Genomic DNA, 14,549 nt, shown 5'->3' with positions numbered 1-14,549 from the left:
GAAATTTATTTTTCTGGACTTGTGAATGAATTCTTTGTATATACTTTTCGTATGTAATTTCTATTTTGTTTTTTTCTTTTAATTGATCATTCATCAGAATTCAATAAATATTTTAATCAATTGTCAAGTTGTCTTAACTAGAGGTTGTTGATTACGCAATAATAATATGCAATCAAAATTTTAAAATATGTTCTAAAAATATGCACAATATAAAAACATCTCCAAATATGCAATGGGGCAGTTAATATATTCAAATATACAACTATTGTGCATACAAAAAGTATTGACCTGAGAAAGAAATTGGAGGAAAGGTTAAAAATAAAATGATATTAAATATTGTAAAAGACGATTATAAATAAGAAAATTAATAAATAAAAAACTAGCTGACATTGCAATATTTCGCCATTGCTATATTTGAGGATGTATATACAATAATTGAACACTATTGAAACTTTGATATCAATTAATATATAGATGAAGTGATAAGGCGGTAACTATAGTAACATAAATAATAACTGCAAAATTAGCTGTTTAATCGTTAAAACTGGTCCGATTTAGGTGACTTTTTCTTATTCATTCAAATATTTTATTCATCCATTATGTTGACTGACCTATCAAAATGATTTTTTAGGTGTGAAATAAAGGTGATATTCGTATTTAGCACCTGGAGAAACCCTTTAATACGAATTTTCGAAAAAATCAGAAAATAAAATTTTAAGGCCCAAAGTTTTCGCCCTACGGAGGGAGTAATGGCCATCGATTTCTTATGAAAAATAATAAAAATAGAATTAACTGCAACATGATTCAACCAATTTACACCAAACTTGGCAGTGGTTTAAGGCTCTATAAACTGCAGAAAAGGTCTCAAACCGAATCTAATTAAAAAAATGAATGGAATATGGTCCGGGTGCGGAAAAAAAAAACTCAAATAGTAGATAATTATACTATTTTTATTGAGCAACGTTTCGCCCCACGTTGCAGGCCTTCGTCAGTGCTAAAAAAGATACAAACACATAGTTACAAAAAGGAAAAAAGAAAAAAACATAAGTGGAAAATAACAGGGGAATAAAATGAAAAGTAAGATATAATAAGAAAAATTAAAGGTTGTAAATAGTAAATGAAAAGGGTAATAGTAACAGATAGATAAGAGATAAAATAAGAGAAGAAATATTAAAGAAAGTACAAATAAAGAGATGAAAAAAGAAAAAAGTATAAAAAAAAAAATTCAAATCAAATGATGAGACAGAATGCATATCTGTTTTGACAGAAGTCAAAGACACTCTGTCTCATCATTTGATTTTAATTTTTTTTTTTCTTTTTTCTTTTTTCATTATCATTATCATTTCACTATGTCAAGTGTTTGTATCTTTTTTAACCATGACGAAACCCTGCAACGTGGGGCGAAACGTTGGCTCAATAGAAATATTATAATTATTTACTATTTGAGTTTTTTTTTACCGCACCCGGACCATATTCCATTCATCGATACACACGGTCAATCAATAATCTTCCACTAATTAAAAAAAATTAGAACCGAAGAAATAAATTAAAACGTGTGATTTTTCCCCCTTTTTGAAACCCATATTTCACCCTTAAAAGGGCATTCAATCTATTTTTAGTTTATGTAAGCTGAAAGAGCAGACATTCAGCTTTCCACCGTTTCTTAACGAAGGAAGAGGAGGGTAAAATAAAGGGGAGTTATGAACGTCCTCCAGAATCCAAAAATCTAAAAAAATTTTTTTTTTTATTTCTCGGAAACAAACGGATTGATTCATATACATAAGTGGAAAAAACGTATACTTTCGGAGCTACAAACATAAAACCGCTTAATCTTGTTTATAACTTTTTTTCTACTTAAGAATACAGGGATTTCATTATCTTTAAACCTTCCCGTGAAAGGGAACATTTAAAAAAAAAAAGTTGAACATTCTCCAAAATCCTTCAATAAATCAATGTAAAAAAATTTAATATTTTTAATTTCTTTGAAATGTAATATTTAGGGGCTTGAGAGGAAACTGTGAACGAGTATGATTTGATTTTACTAAAAAAAAAAAAATTCTTGGCCTACTTTACCCCGATTATATTCATATACAATAACTGTGAAAAAACGTATACTTTCTGAGCTACAAACCAAAAAACGCTTAATCTTGTTCATCACTTTTTTCTACTTGAGAAAACGGGGATTTCGTTATCTTTAAAAGTTCCCGTGAAAGGGAACATTTTGAAGAAAAAGCATGTAAATCGCAAACCGAATCTAATTAGACAAATTAGAACCGAAGATATAAAATAAATTGTTTGAAAAATTTTTCTTTATTTAAATTAATATTTACCCCCAAGGGGCATTAAATTTATATTTTATAATAAATAATTCAAACACTATCCATTATAGTCTCAAAACCTTTTTATTTCTCTTATACGTCCAACGTTTCGGCCAATCCGGTCATTTTCAGGGACAATCTACTCAATACCACTTTGAAAACATATAATTTAAACCACTCTAAAACTTCATGCAGGCTATTCTGCCCAGGTCAAAAATTTAATATCTAATTAGTCAATTATCAAATTAAAACACAGTCAAGTTTATTTATCTGCAGACACTATTAATAAATTTTTGTGATAACCGTTTATTAATAGTGTCTGCAGATAAATAAATTTGACTGTGTTTTAATTTGATAATTGACTAATTAGATATTAAATTTTTGACCTGGGCAGAATAGCCTGCATGAAGTTTTAGAGTGGTTTAAATTATATGTTTTCAAAGTGGTATTGAGTAGATTGTCCCTGAAAATGACCGGATTGGCCGAAACGTTGGACGTATAAGAGAAATAAAAAGGTTTTGAGACTATAATGGATAGTGTTTGAATTATTTATTAAAAAATTACCAATCTCAAGAAAATATTAAGATTATAAATTTATATTTTATTATGTTGGTTGAAAGAGCGGAAATACATAATCATGAAAGATAGTTGACCGTGGATGACTTATACGAGGAGAAGATGGTTGGGTAGTAACATATTAAGTAACATATTTAATTGTGCCAACGTTTCGGCTAGAATTTCTAGCCTTCCTCAGGGCTAAGAACAGAACAAGATAAGAACCAATGAATACAGAAAATATAAACAGAATGACATAAAGTAAATAATTGTACAGAATGGAATCAATAAAATAAAGTTATTTACTTAATTTACTCGATGTCATTCTGTTTATATTTTATTTTTTATTTTCTGTATTCATTGATTCTTATCTTGTTCTGTTCTTAGCCCTGATAGATTTGATAAATAAGGTATCAAATTAGTAAAAGAAAAAAGTATTTATTGTTAACCAACGTTTCGCCCCACTTTGCAAGGCTTTGTCTGGGCTGGAGAAGAAAGTGGTGAGGAATATGGCGGCGTTGGCAAACTAGAAAAACGTCGAGAAGTTTTATTCTGAGTGTTGGAGTTCTGGTGACGTTGGTTAACAATAAATAGTTTTCTGTTACTATTTTAATACCTTTATTGACCGCCACCTGGACTATCTTCCTACAATCTACTTCATGTGGTCAACTATCTTCTTCCAATATGAAAATATTTTAAATTTTGAAATATTAATAAGGTTTTCTAATATTTGAATAGTATTGAAGATGTTTTTTTAAATAAAAATTTTGTTTACTAGGGAGCGAAAGATGCAGTCGTCTCAGTTAACTACATGTTGTACCTACTGTATGAAGTTGCCGAGTTCATTTTCCTCTGTACTGCAACGACTATGTTGGAGACCTCGGTGAGTTCATTTCTAACACATTTATGAGTTTATTTTCAATAGAAATTATAATAATTGTTTGAAACATTTCTTTTTAAATTTTTTAAAGTTTTTTTTACAAAAAGAAAACCATAAATAGTTAATTTTGGACACCTTGGAACTACCTTCTACCAACACATCTCCTGAAATGATCATGTTTCCCAGATTACACGCAAATTTATAACTGTACTTGAACAATTCCTTAGATTCCGTGATTTCATTTCTTAGAATATCCATCATCTCCCGGTATCCTCTCTCGTTTTCCTTCACTATGTGTGCGGTTTCTAATGTTGGGATATATTTTACATATTGGTAAGAAAATTTAAAGATTACACAACTGTCACTTACCATCTTGAGGTGAAATAATTTCTGGTACATTTAAAAACAGTTATTTATTTTTTTTATTTTTTATTTAATACTAGATCGGTCTGTTCCCCCTTGCATGGTTAATGTAAGAGTTATATTTTTTTTTAGCATTTGATTTGGGGGGGGGGGGATAGTCTCGTACAAAAGACACCCCTAACTATATACAACGTTATAAAAAAAAAAAAAAAAAAAAAAAAAAAAAAAAAAAAAACTAAAACATTAAGATAAAATAAATAGATAGAAATAATAATTTTTAATAAGAGAGAAAATTAAGTTAATAACAAAAACAATGACATTCGTAGACCTCACAATTTGCCCTATAAAGGGGGAAAAAAATTAATTTGAAAAAAAAAATGAAGAGAAAAAATAAATAATGAAACTAATGGAATTGATAAATATAGAATTTATAACAGGATGTCCTGCAGCAGCCTGGGTTTTAATCTTTGGGCTTTGGTTGGGTTCCTCAAGTTGTAGGTCACTGCTCCTGGGAGAGGAACTTCATGAACCGTTTTTCGATGTAATCCTCTATCGATTTCATTTGTAATTCCCGATGCAATTGGCTATTTCTTACAAACCAAGGAGCATCCATTGCAATTCTTAGGACTTTATTTTGAAAAGATTGTATGCTTTATTATTCAGGATAACTATCCCCTTACTATATATTTCATACATGTAAAGGAAAGCTAAATGCGAATGTTATATATCAAAATGGCTTTATTCTATTTCAGAATTAGGAAAAATAAACTGAGTGTTGTTAGTAGTTTGAACAAATTATGTTTAAATAAATACTTATTATAAATTTTAACAGTGCCTTCTGCTATTTTCCAGAGCACAAACATCGCATTTTCCATCTACAGCTCCGAATGGTACACCTCAGACAAGAGATCGAGGGACACGATTCAAATGATAATGATCCGTTCAAGAAAACCAATGTCTCTCATCGCTGTCAAGATGTATCCGGTCAACGTTGAAACATTAATGAGTGTAAGTAGTACATCTTATTTTGCTCACATGAAATACCAGTTTACCGGTCTAATATTCATAAAACACCAATGGGTAAAATTTAATATCAGTATTACCCTACAGTATCCTTTAATAATACCCCCACTTATTTCTGTCTAACAGATCCGTTATTTAGGACTATATGTGGACAAACGACTGACATGAAATCCTCGATAATGAAAAGACAGGAAACTGCACGTCGATTTCGACTATTACAACATTTACTAAACAAACGGTCTAAACTTCCAATCCGCTACAAAAGACTGATGTACATGACTATTAAAAGGCCTATCAGGAGATACGGAGTTGAGCTTTGGGGCTCCACTATACTATCGAACTCCTCTCGTATCCAATCCTTACAGCTTCCTACTTTTTCACAAATCAAATCATCCATCAGGACCCATGTTCCATATATTGCCGATTTGACCAGAACCAGGTACCAATACTTCCATGATAAACTTCCCAACCGCCATAACCCACTTTTTCCTAACCTGGCTTCTCCTTCATTACCTAATAATCCTCCTAGGCGTCTGAAAAGAATATGGTCTCGAAATCTTTTTCTCTTGAAATGTTATTGGAGTTCTGGTCAATGAATAAATCCTCGACATGTTTATTGTTGTATATATTTTTTTACAGTTGTAAATAACAATAAATAAATTATCAAAAAAAAGTATTTTATGAACATTTTTTCATAATTATAAAACTAAATAGAACTAAGTGGGTAAAAGCTATTTAAAGTCAACGGTAACCAGAAAAAAAATTGATGAAAAAATAGGAATGTAGAAAATCCTTTCTACTGTTATTTTCCAAAGCGAAAGGTAGCCTTTAATATAAAGGGAGGAACAGCGTCTTAGGGATATCGAAAATAAAGTATTGCGTAAAACATTCAGACCAAAGGACGTGTAAACAGGAAAATTTAGAAGGCTATATAACGCCTAATTGCGTGAACTGCTTCCAGTAAAATTAATTCAGGTGGTAGAATGTGGCGAATAAAATGAGCGTTTAAGATTGTAGGGCTTAATAACAAACGGATCCATAAAAAGGTTAATGTTTTAAATTGTATGTTTGTCAAACTTAGGCAAATTCGCGCATTCCCAAGCGTGTAAATGGGTTATTTGGATCGACTGGTATAAGTTTACTTAAATTTGTGGTAATCGGTGTCGGTAACCATTATATTGAGAAGTTCAAGGTTTGGTCGGGTTTAAAACAAGGCGATTCTTTATCACTTATCTTATTTCATCCAACACTAAAATACGTTATTAAAATGTGTTATATACCGACAAGGTGGTAAAATACCGGTGCTTGGTATATGCTACGCTGGCGATTTGGTATTATTGGGTGAGGACAATTAAACTATAAAACTAAATTAATTATGAGAGATAGTTGACCACGGATGACATACGAGGAGAAGATGGTAGGGGGTGGGTCAAAATGAAACACAATTAAGTTGGTGTAACCTATTTAATTGTGCCAACGTTTCGGCTAGAGTTTCTAGCCTTCTTCAGGGCTAAGAACAGAACAAGATAACAGCCAATGAATACAGAAAATATAAACAGAATGACATAAAATGAATAATTTTACAGTATAGAATTAATAAATTGAAGTTATTTACTTTATGTCATTCTGTTTATATTTTCTGTATTCATTGGTTGTTATCTTGTTTTGTTCTTAGCCATGAGAAAGGCTAGAAATTCGGTTGGTAATATCGGTAACCTTCGGGTCGCCAAGCCTTTATTATTATTATTTGTTTGTTAATATATTTTTTATTTTAGGTATTCCAGTTTGCATATTCAGCGTCTGCTTTGATATCAAGAATGGTTGAATAATGAATCCAGAAAAACAACATTAATAAACTTATATCACGCTCATTACGCTGATATGGCTACTTCTTCGAGGACTAAAATAACTTGTTTATATGTATATTTTGAGTTTTATATAGCTGTAATTTTGTAACATAATAAGCTGTTATGGAACAATATATAAGACATTTTGTAGTCATCTATTTACTTGTATAGACCCTTTTCAGCCAGAATCCAGGTCTTATCCCTACTTTACTTGCTGTAGTCGATATATAGGGTTTTTTTTTTAAGCCCGATAGAACTTGAAATTGTAAAAAATAACACAAAAAATTAAATTGTAATCAAAATTTTTTTTTTATTCGAAAGATCAATACGTGACATTAACATTTGAAAATGATTTCGGGCATATGGGCACCGCGGCTGTTCTTAACGAAGCGCATTCTGTAAAATTGTGTTTAGCGATGAGGCGCATTTTTGGCTTAACGGGTTTGTTAATAAGCAAAATTGCCGCATATGGTCGTGCGATTTGACACCTCTCGATTATTTCCTGTGGGGCTACGTGAAGTCACTGGTTTATGCTGATAAACCAGCAACAATTGACGCCTTGGAGGCCAGCATTGTTCGTGTTATTCGTGACATACGGCCAGCAGTGCTCGAAAAAGTGGCCCAAAATTGGACGTCCAGAATGCGCTTCGTCAAGAACAGCCGCGGTGCCCATATGCCCGAAATCATTTTCAAATGTTAATGTCACGTATTGATCTTTCGAATAAAAAAAAATTTTTGATTACAATTTAATTTGTTGTGTTATTTTTTACAATTTCAAGTTCTATCGGGCTTAAAAAAACACCCTAGATGCCACATACCAACGATGTATAGATAGAAATGCTTTATTTAGCCACACTACCCAAATACATTGGGTTGCTACAATCACAGCATACCATGATTAGACATATATAAAATTTATATATTTACCTGATATAACAACAAACAACAAAATATTTGTATTTTTTTTTTTACGTTTTCCTTTTACAATCAATACTCGTCTAAACACTAAATACAAATATTTCAATTTTTTTTTGTTATTTTTTATTTAACAATTTCATTCGATTTTGATAGTAAATAAGACTTTAAGAATAATTCATACAAATCACTTTTTTAATCCGAAGGATGGTTAAAACAGTAGGTAATTTTCTAGTTTTTGACGATTTGCGTGCAAAAAGTTCGAAAAATTTAGAATCCCTAAAGAATAAAATAGTTTCAGAACGCACTTTTCCGTCAGAATCCATTAACATACACAGCCGCCATTTTTTATTCCTCTTAACTAAATTCGCAGACTCATCAGGTTTGACTAGTAATTATACGTAGTTTTCAATAAAGTAATAAAAAAATGGGGTGAAATAACTGCCTTTTTTCTCCTCTTGGGCTCTTTTACTACACCTTGGATAGTAAGCAGTTCATTTTGACTATCTTTATTTTGTTTTTGTTTTTATAATGAAAGTAGTGTAATTCCAATGTGATAGTTGACTAAAGTCAGAAGAACAAAACAAGCGTGTGGATATCAATATTTATTACATCGTTTGTTTACTAAGCATTTGTACAAGTTTTAGATTTGCGGCAAGTGGCAAAAGTGTAGTACAACGCTGCTTTGCGTAAATAGTGATAAGAAACATATTGGAAAGCTTCGGAATGTTTGACCCGATACTACTTAATGATCCGTTAAGTGTCAAAATTAGAATGGGGGAGATCTTGGATAAATACAGGGAATTTATCAAGGATAAAGACCCCTTGTTATTACGAGAATCGACCTATAACCGTTGTACGGTAGGGTCTTCGTTAAAACGGATGCTCCTCAAACCTACCTAGAAATCAGTTGCCCTTTAACTCACTTACTTGAGAATAATTGCCCAACTACGACTTTCCGGTAAATATGTAATTACTCTAAGTGTCAGTCCACACAAATATACTTTGGACCCACAGAAGCTTTGTCCAGCTTGTGATGAAACGGCACTGGAGGATTGTTTCCATTTTTTGACAAATTGTATCATGAAAACCGAATCCGATACATGCCGAAGCTAAGCAATATTACCCGAAATCAGTATGAATTTCTGTCTGTACCCTCAGGATTGGACCTTAAGCTGTTTTTTATATATGTAACTCAAAACCTTTTGCTTAGAGCTGAACACCTATCATCCCAATAGGAAGTATAGTTTTTGTTTTGTTTTTTAATATTATTAAATATGAAGTGACGTTTTTGTTGTATTGTTTTATTCTAACGAATGTGGATAGCCCAGTTTGGATATATTGTTTGTTATTAGTTTATATAAACGATCTTTAACTCATCATTTTTGTAAAATTACTACAATTGATTATCTATTTCGTGTGTTTCACAGGCTAACTATATTTGTAAGGGGGCTGCCCCATAAACAAATAAATAAATTATTATTATTATCCCCATAATTTTCTGACAACTTTTCTACCTTAACCGATATAACATATTGCTTCATCGGGCTTAAAACGGCGTGAATTGAAATTTTTGCAAGCTCTTATTAATACAACAGAAAGGTTTTTATTTTTATATTTCTTTTTAACTAAGAACATATTTTTATAATAAATATCTGGTTAAATTTCGTTTATATTGTTATTCTTATTTTATTAACAACACTGATTTGAACAAAGTTGCTTTTGTCACGGTTTATCGGGAGGTTATCAGTGGTTACAAGTTGTATTTGGTAGGGAACTCACTAAAGTGTTTTCATTTTTTGTGATTAGAAAATTTTACTTTCGAGGTAGAATACACAGTTTTATTGATGTCTATACGTAATATTTTATGTTTGGTTTCTATAATACTACTGATAAATCTATTTTTAGATGGATAACGAAGGAGTTACACCAGCATATATGAAGCTATCCCAAATAAAGTTTGCTTTAAGTCTCCCGGAGTATAAGGGAGACGTTGCTTTGAAAGAAGAACTTATTAATGGTATTAAGGCAGGGAATATGGCACCTTATTATAAGGAGGTATGTATATGATTTCTTAATTTCTATTTTGCATTACCATATGAGAAGTTATTTAACAGTTGTTATATCTCCTTTTATAAAGTAAACGTTTTTAGAAAATTAAAATTCTACACCAAAAACTTATTTAGTTTTTTTCAAAATTTTAATATTCCTCTAATAGGTCTCAACTTTTAAAATAAAAACTAAACTTATCTAAACGAGATGCTCCTATAATAATTTTTAAATAATAGCTTTTCGTATGTGGATAGACTTATGAAAAAAAACACTTGATATGCAGCCGCAACTAAACGAAAGATTCATTTCCTGTATATTTAATTTAATATTAGAATACATATTACAAAATTAAAATATTATAGATATTAAAAATATAAATATTAGATATTATATGTAATAGCATCACTGAACTCTATAACTAGAAACAATACAAAATGGAGCATATATTTTATATTTACTTAATACCCAATAAACATTTTAATGTTTTAATTTTTGAAGTCATCTTTCAAAAAGAACACATACCACACATTGTGTATACAAATATAGGATATGGCTACAAGTGTTTGAGGGGGGGATATAATATTTCTTAATTGATAAATTACATCTAATCTCTACATTAAAAATACGTCTAATTCTTTAATATTTCTACTTCTATTAAGGCCCTAAAATTATTACGTAGTTCTGTTATAGTATAGTTCTGAGGTTTGACATTTAACCCTTGATCTACTCTTGGGATATAAATACGAAGATTCTCTTGAATAGTCTTCTTAAATTGTTTTCAAATATGAACTTTTTCTTACTCGTTCAATATTATGTTATGTCCATTCCCATCTTGTACATCCCCAAAGAGGGAAAAATTCCTTGTTGAATGAACGGCTATTTCATTTTTAAAAGGTTTGTACAATCAAGAAATATTTTTTTTACGCCTATTTTGGAGAAATGAAATTAAATAATTACCATATTACCTTTTACCTTAAGAAGTAACTACTCTTAAGAAATGACAAGTCGTAATTTGTTTTTTGTTAACTATATTCTGTAATCTAAATCCGTCATATCTTATGTCTTCTAATATATTCCTCTAATGGAGGACTGAAGAATAATAGAAGGAAATTCTTCCCAATCTTCCCTACCCCTGAAATCCTAGAATTAGGCTAGGGCTTATCTCACCTTTAAAACGTTTTAGCTTGTTGGTTTTAATATTGTTCTTTTTAAGGACCGAATCTTTTAAAAATGCTGAGATGAAGAAAACTTCCAATTAGAATATTATATTGATATTCTATATTTGGTAAAATGTTTTGGGATCCACCACATACTCATGTACTATTGTATCCTCATATTTATCAATTTCTATTGTGAAATTTTTTCATTTATATACATATAGTTTAAACTTTTTTTTTACAACTACATTATTTAAACTAATGTCCTTCATTAGTTTTTTTTTTATATAATGTAGTTGAAAAAAAAAATTTAAACTGTACATATGTAAATGACTATAAAATCTTCACAATAGAAATTGATAAAATTGACAATTATGAGGATACAATAGTACATGAGTATCAGGTAAATCCCGAAATGTTGTACAAGTTCAAAATATAGAATAACAATATTTTTCTGTAATGTAGCATCAGCTCTACATTTTTCCACTTACTTTTCTGGATTTCGTAGACTTATTATTAAGCAAATGAAACAAAATAATAATATTTATGAGTTTATATTAAATTAGGTTATGATATTTGAGTTATGTCTGTGAGTAGATTCTGAAAAATGAATGTCTTTTATTATTTAGGTTATAATATTTAATAATAATATTATTTAATAATTATCTCTATTTTTTTATAAAATTAACTAATTGTCGATTGAAAATTCCATATATGAAAATTATTTACTAAGCATTTGTGATATGTTTTAGGTTTGCAATGATCTTGGATGGGCAGTGGATGAAAATTTGTGTGCACATATGGCAAAAAATAATGAAGTAAGACTGGCAGAGCTAGAAAAAGAACATGAGAATTCAGTTATTGAAGATGAAGAGCAAGTGAGTGGCCTATGGCAAGCAAAGTTAGACTACTTATGTAGCATCGGAGACAAGGAAAATGCCAGTGCATTAGCCAATAGCAAGCTGCAAGACAAAACTGTCCCTAAGACTCATCGTATTGATGCTGTATTTGCATTGTTCAGGATATCATATTTCCATGGTTGCGATATCAAAGGGATGACTGCGGCTATCGAAAAAGCTACTGAACTAATCGAAGGGCAAGGGGATTGGAGTTCGAGAAATAAATTGAAAGCCTACGAGGGAGTGTGGAGTTTTGCAGTAAGGGATTATTTGCGAGCTGCAAAACTATTTGTGGATGTTGTACCCACATTCGAATCTTACGAGCTTGCTGACTTCGGAACAATTATTAAGTATACTGTACTATCATGTATGATAGCATTACCTAGGTGCGAATTGAAGAAGAAGCTTATGCACCATGGTGTCATGGCTCAGGCACTTCACTCTCAATATCGAAACTTGAAGGAGTACTTCCAGTCACTTTACGATGGTCATTATGCGGACTTTCTTGTTGCATTAGCGCAGGTGGAATCTGATATGAAATGTGATCCTCTCCTTCATCCACATTATCGCCACTATGTACAAGAAATGAGGCTCAGAGCTTATAAGCAAATCTTACAAGCCTATCGCTCGCTTTCTTTAGACTATATGGCTGAGGCATTCGGTGTTTCTTGTGAATTCATTGAACGTGAAGTAGCCAAATTTGCCGCTTCAGGTCGACTCCAATGTAAAATCGATTCTGTGGCCCGTTCTGTAATTACGAGTGTCCATCTCAGTGATGAAGCTCTCCGAGTCAAGGATTCATCCGATCTCGACCTCGATCGCTCACTCCTGTATAAGACCACTGTCAAAAGGGGTGACATTCTGCTTAATAGACTGAAAAAGTTAGCCAGGGTTATGGATTTTTAGGAGAGTTTTATTTCAAATTATATCTAATTTAAGCTAATGTATTTTGTTTACTAAATAATAAATCTTTTTCGTTTGTATATATTTAGTTCCTTGTAACTTACCTGTCTGTGATTGATTGAACATTAATATTGTATTTTTATTACTTTGCTGTACTTGGAATATGTAGCAAGTCAAGTTTATTAAATTTTGCTTTAGATAAAATATCTATTCTACTACAGGTAAAGTCTATACAATGTCAATCAAATTCTAGCGGTATAAACCTTTATAATTTGGTTTGCTAACTATTGTAAATTTAAGACTTAACCTGTATCACAAAGTATTATTGGACAATTTGCTTTAGAAACTCAAGTTTTAGAATATTTATTTTTTTTTTTTTACTAAAACTTTAAAAATTGAATTATATGACCTTTGATCAGAGTTAATTTTATCTTTTACTTTGACTTACAACTAATTCTATGAGCTGTAGAATTGAAGGAAGGTAGGTTCTAAGAAAATTATTTTCTTTTTCGTATATCTTTTTTTTTAACAACATATTGTCATAATTTTGTGATTACTGATCACTGTATCTCCGAAATTTCAATGGCCATGTAGCTGAAATTATTATTTGTCCTTCTCTTAATGATGTTGATTTGGAATAAAGTAGGGTTTTAAAAAATATGGACTATTAAGTTGTAAAAAAAAACAACTTATTTTTCGAATAAGCTGAAAACTATACATCTCTTGGAACATAATAGCTACTCTACAAAACAATTATTTCAGCGATGGAAACATGTTTTATCTTCATCAAAATTATTAAAAGGTGCTTAAAATTTGAACTTAAACGTCTTTAAAAATTAATTATTTTATGTAAATAATTTATTATTGTTTTAACAAACAATTATTTTAATAAAGCCGAAGGAGTAAATTAAAAAGGATGTTGAGCACTGCTGTACTTCTAGCCGTAAATATCATAGAGAGGAGATCGTATTAACTAGGCTGAGAATAGGTCACACGAAGCTCACTCACTCTTATCACAAAACGAATGCCCTCGAAATGTTGTAGCAATTTGACAATTAGCAATATCTTTGAGAAATGTCTATATTTCACGTCACACATTAATAGCTTAAGATTAAACCCAAATATTTCAAAAACCCTTAGAGACAATGATAAAATTAGTATTTCAGTTTTTAAAATCAAAAGGTTTACTGTCACAAATATAACATCAAACAGACAAAAAAAAAAATGTAAGTAATCAAAACAAATAAATAAAAAATTATTGGTGTTGATATCCAGTGAGTGACCAGTTTTATGCCACTAAATAAAAATACAAAACAATTATTTTTGAAAAGGAGAGGGATAGGGTGATCAAAACTGTTCTGTTCTGAACATTTCCAGTCAGAATGGCAGTCGTCTTTTAAACGCCGGACTGATTCAATCATAAAGATCCTACACTATCAGCCCAGCTAACATTTACTTTTATAAGAAATACCAAACAGTAAGGATCTTGTGCAATGTTTATTTCGATTCATGAACAAAAAGCTTGGTTGGACATTATTTTGGTATTTGTCTGTAAGAATAAAGTGAAACGCTCTATAGAAACTCGAGAGACCTGTTCAGGAACATTTTTTGTTTAACCAAAACCTTAAAAATTGAAT

General features: G+C 30.8%; 2 protein-coding genes across 2 annotated transcripts in view; both read left to right on the top strand.

The window, feature by feature from the left end:
- The window catches only part of LOC106682395 (odorant receptor 43b-like), a 9,078-nt gene extending 1,981 nt beyond the window's left edge, over nucleotides 1-7,097 (top strand). The window contains exons 3-5 of the mRNA XM_014423216.3: nucleotides 3,652-3,756; nucleotides 4,969-5,124; nucleotides 6,915-7,097. Coding sequence (XP_014278702.1) covers nucleotides 3,652-3,756; nucleotides 4,969-5,124; nucleotides 6,915-6,968 — 315 coding nt within the window. The 3' untranslated portion in view covers nucleotides 6,969-7,097. The remainder of the gene's footprint in view (nucleotides 1-3,651; nucleotides 3,757-4,968; nucleotides 5,125-6,914) is intronic.
- On the top strand, nucleotides 14-12,992 carry Rpn7 (regulatory particle non-ATPase 7). Its single transcript, XM_014423223.2, has 4 exons — nucleotides 14-17; nucleotides 9,705-9,727; nucleotides 9,810-9,959; nucleotides 11,863-12,992. Exons 3-4 carry the CDS (start codon nucleotides 9,810-9,812, stop codon nucleotides 12,913-12,915), a joined length of 1,203 nt encoding a protein of 400 aa, XP_014278709.1. The 5' UTR covers nucleotides 14-17; nucleotides 9,705-9,727; the 3' UTR covers nucleotides 12,916-12,992.
- The last annotated feature ends 1,557 nt before the right edge of the window (nucleotides 12,993-14,549 follow it).

Source organism: Halyomorpha halys, unplaced genomic scaffold (genome assembly GCF_000696795.3).
Source record: "Halyomorpha halys isolate HHAL.00 unplaced genomic scaffold, Hhal_1.1 Scaffold410.1, whole genome shotgun sequence".
In the NCBI taxonomy this organism is placed as follows: domain Eukaryota; kingdom Metazoa; phylum Arthropoda; class Insecta; order Hemiptera; family Pentatomidae; genus Halyomorpha; species Halyomorpha halys.
This window is presented reverse-complemented; position numbering and strand designations above follow the sequence as displayed.